Source organism: Cheilinus undulatus, linkage group 19 (assembly GCF_018320785.1).
Source record: "Cheilinus undulatus linkage group 19, ASM1832078v1, whole genome shotgun sequence".
In the NCBI taxonomy this organism is placed as follows: Eukaryota; Metazoa; Chordata; class Actinopteri; order Labriformes; family Labridae; genus Cheilinus; species Cheilinus undulatus.
Genome location: NC_054883.1, coordinates 1,202,902 through 1,214,945, shown reverse-complemented (window position 1 = coordinate 1,214,945; position 12,044 = coordinate 1,202,902). Strand labels below are relative to the sequence as shown.

At 43.0% G+C, this 12,044-nt stretch overlaps 1 protein-coding gene across 1 annotated transcript; it reads right to left on the bottom strand.

Annotated features, from left to right (window-relative positions):
* Window positions 1–5,337: 5,337 nt before the first annotated feature.
* Window positions 5,338–11,805, bottom strand: LOC121527538 (transmembrane protein 200C-like). The gene is made up of 5 exons (XM_041814536.1): window positions 11,706–11,805; window positions 8,174–8,360; window positions 7,879–8,092; window positions 7,630–7,781; window positions 5,338–7,418 (listed from the first exon to the last, which is right to left on the bottom strand). Exons 2-5 carry the CDS (start codon window positions 8,278–8,280, stop codon window positions 6,341–6,343), a joined length of 1,551 nt encoding a protein of 516 aa, XP_041670470.1. The 5' UTR covers window positions 8,281–8,360; window positions 11,706–11,805; the 3' UTR covers window positions 5,338–6,340.
* Between the last annotated feature and the right edge of the window lie 239 nt (window positions 11,806–12,044).

The following is a 12,044-nucleotide window of genomic DNA, read 5'->3' as shown; positions in this document are numbered from 1 at the left end:
ATGTAGTGTATTAAAAATAGTTATTTTTTCTACTTTTTTCATTGAAAAACATGGTGGCATCATGACAAAAAAACAGGCATTCAAAGGGTTAAATTTTTAAAAATTAATGAATATTGATATCAATAATAAGGTTGGTTGTACATGAAAAAATAGCTCAATGAAAGTAGAATCAGATCTTAATGTATAATATTTTTATAGCTACCGTATGAAAAGCACATTTTTGGCGCTTAGAAGCTTGAGTGCGACTAAAAAACTATCCCTAAGGGTTTACACAACATACGATTGTTCCATTTTAAAGAGAAAAGAAACGACTCTTTGTGCAAAGGCCTTTGGTGGACTTTTTAAGATCCAGAACCTTCATTAATGGTCTGAAAAGTCCTGAGCTAGTGGTGGCTGTGAAGCCTCTTCATGGATGCTCATCACATTAATTTAAGCCAAATTACTGAAAAGCCCTCAGAACAGACATTTCTGCTGAATTTCATCAGTTGATGTTAGACTTTAATAAAACAGGATCCTTTTTAGGATGGCACACTGACGGTGTTCCTCAGGGCTTTGTTCTTAGTCCTCTTTCATTTCCTTCATCTCTAAATCTCATTCTCATCCACTGTGAGCTGTGAGCTTCATCGTTACACACACCAGGCTAATGTGGCCAAACTAACTTGAAATCATCAAACATGGTTTCATTCACGCTCAGACACATTTTTACCTCCTCCAAGGAGGCTGTGTGATCGGGTGGGTTTGTTCATTGGCTAGTTTGTTTGTTAGTTTATTAGCAACATAACTCAAAAAGTTGTGGACGGATTTTCAGGAAATTTCCAGGAAATGGCAGAAATGGCAGGAAGAACTGATTAGATTTTGGGAATGATCCAGATCACCGTCTGGATCCAGGGATTTTTAAAGGATTCTGTACTATTGGGAGATAGGGCTAATGGAGGTCTGCGCTGTTACCACTTTACACCAGGAGATGGCGGACATGAGGAACTTCAATCCCAGCAGCCATTTTTGGGTGTGTTTCTATTCAAAGTTCTGGAGTTTATAGAGTTTGAAAGACGCACGCCCGGTCAAGGAGACGAGTCGGAGCGTAACAGAGAGAAAGACAGCGAATTATAGCGAGAATACTCACAATGCTGGGAGGAATAGAGGAATATTCACCCTCTGCCATGACTTCCAGTCGTCCAGTGAGACCATGGGTGCATCTCTTGGCACCCTTAGCGAAGCCAGTGCTTTGCCTCACTGTGTTTCCAACCCACCGGGAAGGGAGTAATCGGTGAACGCTGTGGTGGGGGGCACATGGGGACAGATCCAGGAATTTTTTAAAGGATCCTTCACTATTGAGAGATAGCGCTAATTGCGGAGGTCTGTGATGGAGAATTTTCCCTCTCTGTGACTGTTAGATGGTAGAAATCCTGATAATTCAGACTGAAACTGGACTGATTGCACTGTTCTCTGAGTTAGGTCACATGACTTTTCATTTATGAAACTTCCTACGGACGCAATGAGATGACTAAACTCTGACTTTAGAGGCTCAGAAAGCTGCTGTGTCTGTGTGGTTGAACTGAAACACTGTCCATCATTAAACTGATGAGTGTTCTGATCACTGCATTAGAAATCAGCTGATTGGCTGATTGTATGGCACAGAAATTGTCCAAAAGGCTGAATCAAAGAACACCAGCCACACTGATGTCAGTCATTAAACTGATCCTTCTTCCTCTCGTTTGTAACCAATGACCAAAAACTGCAACTGTTTAAATATCAGATTAAATAAATATGTTCATATTCTGGTTTTATTCCAGCAGTCCTTGTGCTAGTAGCAGGGGTTTAAGGTTAATGGTGCAGGAAAATAACCCCCCTGTAGTTTATGTATCCGGCCCTTTCTACATGACAGCAGATGTAGCTGAAAACCTTCTGTTGTGTTTTGACTTGAACTTACATACGCATGCACATACATAGAGTGGTGCAGTCGTGACATCATTTTGTAGGCAAACCCAGAAGTTCGCGGGGGGCGGTGGGGGGGGCATGTGTCAGATTTAATTTATCTTGTAAGATAAAACGTTAAACTCTCTTGAACTTGTGTTCACCACAGACCTTACTTCAGGCATTTAACTGAAAACTCAAAAATCCCAGAGACTTTCAGACGAGGGAACTGGAAGGGCTAAAATGCTGACTGACTTCCCCGTTTTAGGACTCATTCCTGCACCACTCTATAGTCTTTGCAAAGTCACACTGCCAACTACAGGCCTGGCATGGATACTACAGCTGGCTGTTGTTGTGCATGGCCATTTTATCAAAAAGTTGTTGTCCAGACTAAGTCTCAGTTCTCTGCTTTTGTGTAAATGTGGCCTAACATTAACATCGTAATAAAAAAACATTCTCAAGCATAATTAAGATAGAAAGAGTCTATATGGAGTCATTGTTGTTGCAAAGCTCCATGTTAACGTTTTGAGAGTTGCTGATTTGTGCTCAGACTTTTATTCAGACCTGCCTGTGTCCTCATCCTGAGTTTCTTCCAAACGTCTCAAATCTTCAGTTGCTCAAACATCATGAACTCATGCTCCTCACATTTCTGTTGATCCTGCTGGTTCATGAAACGGACATGCTCTGATTTTTCTCTGTGGCGTATGAAACGTTCTCTGGATCTAAGCATGTCTTTGCTTTTGGATTTGTTAAAGAAACCAAAAACTTAGGCAAATTTTTAGTTGTCCAAATTTCCTGTTCTCGTGCTCAAACCGTTCTCCTCTCATTCAGGTTGACTCTGTTTGCTTGTGAAACTCACACTCTGATTTTTCATATGAAACTTTTTCTGCTCTCTAAACAGGGAGAGGATATGAAACCCAGCCATAATTTCAGTAATCTAGTGTTTATTTAATCTTATTTTCATGTCAACTTTATGGCAGTTTGATTTTAATATATTTCATGTTGTATATAAAATGCCCTCTAAGCATTTACAGCTTTAATTTGCACTGCCTATGCTAAACAGTTGCTGTAGTTCACTGAGCCACCACCAGGAGGGAGTGTAGGCTCAGATGGGTCTAGTTGCCTTACATTGCCTCCTTAAAGTGGGGGTATCATGCCTTGTTTTCAAGGCTTCACACCATCTCTCTGATACCCAGGTAGAACTTCACATGGTTTACAGCTCAAAAAACTCCTCATGTTTCTCAGACTGGCGTCCTGAAAAACCCTTATTGTAACCTCTGTCTGAAACGCTTCGTTTTCGCTGCTGTCTCTTTAACACCCCCCACTCCACAGACCTGCTTTCCTCCAACTGGTCGATTTTCCCGAGGCTGGCCAGGGGCAGGACTCAGTGTCTTGTGCCCACCCCCTCTATTACGGCTATGTTTATGTACTTGTAAACATAGTGTGTTACTAAATGGCTAAATGGCTAAAAGGCCTTGTGGGGGCGGTCTGTTCCGCTTTGCCAGCAGCACGGACGAACCAATCAGGAGATCCTATTGCGATGACCTCATCAGTTCGCTCCATCGAAATCTCATCTTAGGAAGATCTCGGAGAGATTTCTAACAAACCATTTCCATCAGTTTAATTCCAAAGTTTCTGCCACATACGTTTATCTTGCAGTCTGAAAATTTACATACATGAAGTATGGGCACCCAACATTGTGACTTTATATTTATGTTTTAAAAATCAGAAAAGTACAATACCCCCTCTTTAAATATTTCCCTGACGGTTGCGGACTATTGCTGAGATGGACCGGCTGCCATCTCCCTGAGGCCGCCGAGGAGAGCTGCTGCAACGCCCACTCCTGGACCTTCTGAGTGTTATCCGGAGAATTCTCCTATACACACACGACACATGTTGCACACATAGAACTTTATAAAACTTTACTTGTTTTGTCTGGCCAGCACTTGCGCTACATTTTTTTTTTTTTCTTGAAGAGAAATCTGAAGAACATTTTTCTTTTGTTTTTTACACCGTTTAGCTTTCTTGGAATAATAATGTTTAAAAGGCCTGTTGAAGATTTGGTTTCTTATCACAAGGAAAGAGGTTCCTTTAAGGAGGATGTGTTATGAGGTTAACTGCGCTTCTGTCCACAAATTGTAATGTTTATAACGTGACACACCAGATCTGGGAAAGCTTCATAGGAAACGTTTGAGAAAAGGCAGAGGCTTTGAAAAAAAACTCAGAGTGTGATTGGATGAATGTTCTGTCACATCTCTACGGGCCAATCAGAGCAACAAACACGTGACGTAGCTGCTATCAAGCGTGCGCAGCTACTGAGGAATAACGTGAAACATGGCGACTGTAGACGTGTCAGTACTCGACTTCTGTGGTTTCAGAAAAGGAAAAAGCTCACTGCTGTTCTTTGTTCTTCTTTTAATGAAGTTCTGATAAAACTGGCGCTTTAGCAGCATCCACGCTAATCTCTTCCTCCATAACTGCACCAGCTCTTGCTGCTGCTTGTTTACGTCAAGACTCTGCTGCACCTGAAGGTACTGCCCCTTGTCGCTGATTGGTCCTGTCACTTTCTAACCGGGCCCAAGCGGTTCAGACGGGAGCTTTGAAGATGGATTCACCAGTGAAAAACAAGGAAACGAGTGTATCCATCTGCTTTACAAGGTTATAATGTTTATTGACTGACAGTGAACAGCGATCAAATCCTGAAGTCTTCTGCTCATTGGTTTTACAGATGGACCAATCAGCTTAGCCTGCCAGTTGTTGCTGTGCTGTTCTCCTTTGATCTCACTGAGTCCCAACATTCTGTCACACACACACACACACACACACACGGTAAGAGTCTGAGAGCCAAAAATCATGATCAGACTCAAACAGTAAATATCAACAATCTGTCAAAGACAGCAGAAAAGTTAACCTTGTAAAGCAGATGGATACGCCCATTTCCTTTTTTTTCACTGGTGAATCCATCTTCAAAGCTCCCGTCTGAACCGCTTGGGCCCGGTTAGAAAGTGACAGGACCAATCAGCGACAAGGGGCAGTACCTTCAGGTGCAGCAGAGTCGTGATGTAAACAAGCAGCAGCAAGAGCTGGTGCAGTTATGGAGGAAGAGATTAGCGTGGATGCTGCTAAAGCGCCAGTTTTATCAGAACTTCATTAAAAGAAGAACAAAGAACAGCAGTGAGATGTTTTCTTTTCTGAAACCACAAAAGTCGAGTACTGACATGTCTACAGTCGCCATGGTTCACGTTATTCCTCGGTAGCTGTGCACGCTCCATAGCAGCTACATCACATGTTTGTTGCTCTGATTGGCCCGTAGAGATGTGACAGACAGAACGTTCTTCCAATCACACTCTGAGTTTCTTTCAAATCCTCTGCCTTTTCCCAATCACTTAGTATTGAAGGTTTTCCAGATGTCTGTAGGAGGAGCTGGGGTGGAGTTATAAATGTTGGGACGGGCAGAGCTAACGTGATTGGTCCATCCTCTACCTGTCTCCTATTGGTTGGTTCAGGTAAAATACAAGAGCAGAAATGTGTTTAGAGAGCAGAGAAAGTCTGGTACGCCACAGAGAAAAATCAGAGAGTCAGTTTCACATGTGAGCAGAATCAACTTGAATGAGACGTGAATGGATCGAGCAAGAATTAAAGATTTGAAAACAAGCAGACATTTAGAGCCGGAGGAAATCTACAAACAGAGAGGAAGTCTAGAGCACAAAGGTTTGAATGGAAAGACTGAAGAAAAATCAGAGTCTAAAATCAATCAGTCATGATCTCAAAGTGTTCTCCTGAGTTTTGCAACAATAATGAAGTTCATGAGTTTGTTTTTGTCATTCACTCTGCTGGAAGACTCCTTATTGCTACGCCAACACAGAGTCATCAGTTCTCCCTCCAATCCACGAGTTTGTCCAAAAGTACGTCCTCCAATCCACGAGTTTGTCCAAAAGTACGTCCTCCAATCCACGAGTTTGTCCAAAAGTACATCCTCCAATCCACAAGTTTGTCCAAAAGTACGTCCTCCAATCCACGAGATTGTCCAAAAGTACGTCCTCCAATCCACGAGTTTGTCCAAAAGTACGTCCTCCAATCAAGAATTGGCCTTAAATAATGTAATCCATTCTTGTGTATATTCACCGATCAGTGAGTCCATCCTCCAATGAGTTTGTCCTCCAATCAGTGAGACATTGTCCAATCAACAAGTCCCTCCACAACTACATCCTCCAGTCAATGTGTCCATCCTTGAGTCCATTCTCCAGTCACAAGTCATCTTCAAACACATCCACCACTTACTAGTTCCACTGTTAGTCAACGAGTCTATCCTTCAATCAACAGGTCAATCATCATCTCCATCGTCCAATCAGGTTTCTCCTTGTTAGACTCGTTAACCTTTATAGCAAATGTGGTTAACTGATTAATTGACTGATTGATGATGTCATCAAACATGCCCTTTAAGTTGTGCTTCCTCGACTGACTCGGCTTCTGATTGGTCATCAACCAGGGACATCATCCTTAACTTCTCTCGGTTGGAGACCTTCCTGTGTGACATCACCTCTCCTGACCTCTGGCCCCCTGATGCCACATGAATTGATGATGTCATCTCGGCGGACTCGAAGGACTCGCCCTCTCTGTGGGTCAGTTTGCTGTAGCCTGTGGCACCGCCACTCGGCAGGCTCTGCCTCCTGCAGGGTGGGGCTGGTGTGGAGGAGAGGAGTTGTGACAGAGAGGAGAGGGAGGAGCAGGAGAGGAGGAGGAAGGCCTGGGAGCCTCCCGGCGCCCCCCTGTGGAGACTGGAGGAGCTGCAGGACACTGCAGACAAAGTGTGACAGAGTGGGGGAGGCGTGGAGGAGCCTAGGACCTCCTCCTCTTCTGTCTCCTCCCCTTTATGGCCTCCCTCCTCCCTGCTCTGCTCCTCCTCACCCCTCGGTCCCCGAGTTCTCCCTGTCTCGGCCCGGGCTGAGTTCACTCTGCGTGGGAAGGCGAGGCGAGGGCGGCGGAGGGGCAGGGTGAAGGAGCTGAGTGCCTCCTTTTGAAGGTAGGGGAGGATGGGGCTTAAGCTGGGGGGGAGGGAAAGTCTGTCAGAAGGGGACGGGGAAGGAGGAGCTTCCTCCTGGTAAATACTGAACACTGCACCTCCTCCTTCTGTGTCACAAGCCCCGCCTCCACTGCTGTAACCAGGTAGTGGTTGCCATGACAGTGGCTCTGTTTCCCCCCCTCCCTTCCCCTCCTTCCTGGTGATCAGGGAGGCTGGATAGGATCTGGGTTTGGTCTCCAGGCTCTTTGACTGGACGTAGTTAATGAGGCCATTGAGGGGGTTAGGAGCGGAGCCTGAGGAGGCGTTGGGTTTGCGGAGGCTGTGGAGGTCAATGACGGTGGAGTAAATGTCCCGCAGGTTGATCACCTTGGTCTTCTTGTCCCGGTTCTCGTGCAGGACAGCGTTGGCACAAATGAAGAGGAAGATCCCGATGCCCATGATGAGAGGGCCGAAGACCTTCAGCCTGTCAGAGTAGAGATACCTGCAGACAGGTGAGACAGACACAGGAGAGTGTGGAACAATCAGAAACCACCAGAGGTTGGCAGAACTACTAGAGAACCATCTAGAGCAGGGGTGTCAAACTCATTTTGGATCTGGGCCAAATCTGTCCCAATGGGACGTCCTACTGACCAGACTATTTTAGCAACATCAGTATGAGCAGGTTCTATTAAAGACCATCTGATTTTATTTACTTGTCCAGGAAATCCTCCAGGAAACTCTTCAGGGGACGTCCTGAAGTCCCATTGATGATTTCAGTTTGGTTCAAACCAACCTCAGCTCCAGCTCCTTCATCACCTCCTCCTCCTCTGTCCTCCTCATCTCCATCCTCCCCCGTCTCTCCCCCCTATGGCCAGGGAAACATGAAGTCAGATATAACATGCTTAATATCAGATTGATACCAATGAAAACCTGATCTACTGCCCCCAGGCTCTCACCTGGACCTCTGCGGGTGCAGGTGTGGGCCTGCTGGTTGACACTGATGCCATGGCGGCACCCTCTTGTGGCCGGGCGCTGAAGAAAAATCCATCTCGAGGCCAGTACCCAAGAGCCGCCATGACCACGCCTACCAACAGGACCAGGATGCCGAGAGCCGCCACAAGACCAGAGACCGAAAACAGCTTCAACTTCCCTTTGACCACCACCACTTCACTGCGCCTACGCAAGAAGTGACATCATTTTTGTTTATTTGATTATAGTGTCTGTTGTGGCGTGTTGTCTGGTGGGTGTTAGTGTTACCTCTTCTTTTTGCTCCTCTTCTTGTGTGGGTGTGTTTTCTGGGTTTTGGTCTTTAATGAATCCTGTCGTCGTGCATTGATCCGCAGGAGGCCGCCGGTTGCGATCATCCCAAACAATCAATCATGCGGTGGCTCAGGGGACTAAACCCCGCCCACCAACACTTCACCTGAACTCAGTCACCCACTTCCTGTCAAAAAGAGAGAGACAGGCAGAGGATGCACAGATCGATTAGAGACAGGCTGTGATTGGTGATATTCTAAACTTTAAGAACAGATGAGAAACAAAGTCACTCACATCTATCAGTCTGGAAAAGGCCACAAAGACATTTCTAACCCCGAATTTCCATATACAGTATGCGCGCTGCGCACCGTAGTGCCATGGGTTTTCTCTGACCAAAAGGTGAGCAACCTCGCCCACTATTATCTTCAAAGGCAAGGACAGAATATTTATAAGCTTTGATATTATCTTCAGAGACAATATCAGCTTTGATATTTGATAATACATTCTATCTTTGTCTTTGAAGATAATATCAAAGCTTATAAACATTCCATCTCAGACTGTTAAGATAATATCAAAGCTTGTAAGCATTCCATCTTTGCCTTTTGAAGATAATATCAAAGCTTATAAAGATTCCATGTTTGACTGTGAAGATAATATCAAAGCTTTTAAACATTCCATCTTTGCCTTTGGAGATAATATAAAAGCTTATAAACATTCCATCTTGGCCTGTGAAGATAAAATCACAGCTTATGAACATTCCATCATTGCCTCAGAGGATAATATCAAAGCTTATAAAGATTCCATGTTTGACTGTGAAGGTAATATCAAAGCTTTTAAACATTCCATCTTTGCCTTTGGAGATAATATCAATGCTTTTAAAGATTCCATGTTTGACTGGAATGTTTATAAGCTTTGATATTATCTTCACAGGTAAAGGTGGAATATGTATAAGCTTTGATATTATCTTCACAGGCAATGGTGGAATATGTATAAGCTTTGATATTATCTTCACAGGCAAAGGTGGAATATGTATAAGCTTTGATATTATCTTCACAGGCAAAGATGGAATGTTCATAAGCTTTAATATTATCTTCACAGGCAAAGGTGGAATATGTATAAGCTTTGATATTATCTTCACAGGCAATGGTGGAATATGTATAAGCTTTGATATTATCTTCACAGGTAAAGGTGGAATATGTATAAGCTTTGATATTATCTTCACAGGCAATGGTGGAATATGTATAAGCTTTAATATTATCTTCACAGGCAAAGGTGGAATGTTCATAAGCTTTAATATTATCTTCACAGGCAAAGGTGGAATATGTATAAGCTTTGATATTATCTTCAAAGTCAAAGATGAAATGTTTGTAAGCTTTGATATTATCTTCACAGGCAAAGATAGAATGTTCATAAGCTTTGATATTTTCTTCAAAGTCAAAGATGAAATGTTTATAAGCTTTGATATTATCTTCCCAGGCAAGGATGGAATGTTTATAAGCTTTAATATTATCTTCAAAGTCAAAGATGAAATGTTTGTAAGCTTTGATATTATCTTCACAGGCAAAGATGGAATGATTTTAAACTTTGATATTATACTCATAGGCAAAGATGGAATGTTCATAAGCTTTAATATTATCTTCAAAGTCAAAGATGAAATGTTTATAAGCTTTGATTTTATCTTCATAGGCAAAGATGGAATGTTTAAAAGCTTTGATATCATCTTCACAGGCAAGGATGGAATGTTTATAAGCTTTGATATGATCTTCACAGGCAAAGATGGAATTTTTGTAAGTTTTGATATGATCTTCACAGGCAAAGATGGAATGTTTAAAAGCTTTGATATGATCTTCACAGGCAAGGATGGAATGTTTATAAGCTTTGATATGATCTTCACAGGCAAAGATGGAATTTTTGTAAGTTTTGATATGATCTTCACAGGCAAAGATGGAATGTTTAAAAGCTTTGATATGATCTTCACAGGCAAGGATGGAATGTTTATAAGCTTTGATATGATCTTCACAGGCAAAGATGGAATTTTTGTTAGTTTTGATACAATCTTCACAGGCAAGGATGGAATGTTAACATGATTTGATGACATTATTGCCAAAGGCAGATGACGGAACTTTGATCAAAGTTGGGATGTTGGGGAGTTTTCCCCTCCATTTTGCCTGATAGTAGACCTGAGTTGGCATCTTTTGGAAAAGTGGATGGAACTTTTCAAAAGTTGCCAACAAGGGACAGTCAACATAAGGGAACAATTGTTTGTGTACACAACTGTGGTAAATCTTCCCAGAGCATATGGACAACTCATCTAGGAGGTCCCAGTAGAACCCAGAACCACATCTAAAGACCTGCAGGCCTCACTGACTCAGTTAAGGTCAGAGTTCATGATCCAACAATCAGAAAGAGACTGGGAAACAATGGCATCATGGAAGAGTTTCAAGGCCTAAACCACCGCTGAGCAAAACGAACACAAAAGTTAGTATCACATTTGAATTAAAACATCTTGATGATCCCCAAGACTTCTGGAAAAATATTCTGAGGACTGACCAGACAAAAGCTGTGAGTCTTGTCCTGAAGGAGAATGTCTGTCCATCAGTTCATGACCTCAAGCTCAAGCACACTTGGGTTATGGAGCAGGACAATGATCCCAAACACACCAGCAAGTCCACCCCTGAATGGACTAAAAACTAAATGAAGGTTCTGGAGCAGTCTAGTCAAAGTCTGGACTTAGATCTGACAGAGATGCTGTGGCATCTGTTTAAGTCTGTTCATGCTGGAAAAGCCTCCAGTGAGGCTGAATTAAAACAATTCTGCAAAGAAGAGAACAAAAACAGACTTTCGTATTTACTCACGTTATCTTCATCTAATATGAAAATAAGCTAGAGGATCTGAAACACTAAAGTGTGACAAATATGCAAAAAACATGAAATCAGGAAGAAGGCAAATACTGTTCTCTTAGATAAACATTCACACTCACACCTACGGGCAACTTAGAGTCCCCAGTTAACCTAACAAGCATGGTCTGAGGGAGGAAGCTGGAGTCCCTGGAGAATCCACGCATGAACATGTCAACTCCACACAGAAAAGACCCGTCAAATGTTGTACCGCGAGGAGACAGAGCTAACCACTGCACCACTATGCAGAACAAAACGAATCAATACTAATCAATACAGATCTTAGTAATCGACAATCTTGTCTCAATCAAACTAATCAATAGGTGTTTCTCATCAGTTCAGATACTGGTCAGTGCTGTGAGACTGATCAATACTGATCAATAACAACACATGACACATTAATGATCATTCTCTGAGGTACTGATGATCACACCTTTGTCTGGTGATCAGTGATTGATCAGTTCTGGTTCCATCGTAGAGCGATTCAAAGCAAATCAGTGATGACTGCAGAGAACTGATCAGATCAATCAAAGACAGAACCAACAAAGCAGCACGAGCACAGATCGGATCAATAGAACAAGAGAACACAGTAGAAAAAAGATGGAACACAGTAGAACGTTCCATTAGTGTCTCACTGTTTGAGCTGCTTCATTTCTCTCCTCTCTTCTACTCTTCATCGTCTTCATCGGCTCCTCCATCGGCTGCAGCTCCGCCGTCCCTCCTCGTCAAACGTGTCCTCAGCCTCGCTCTCCCTCCTCTCTCTCTCTTCCCTCACTCCCTCTCCTCCCCCTCCCCTCCCCCTCTCTCTCCACCTCACTCTACCATCAGTCTCTCTGCAGTGATGTGTCAGTAAAGAGACAGTTGAAAGGTTTTTTTTGTCAATTTCATCAGATCGTTTTTGGTAAACGTGTTGATTAAACTGTTTATCAACATCGAGCCAATAATTTAAAAAAATCTCTTTGCAGACGGACTCT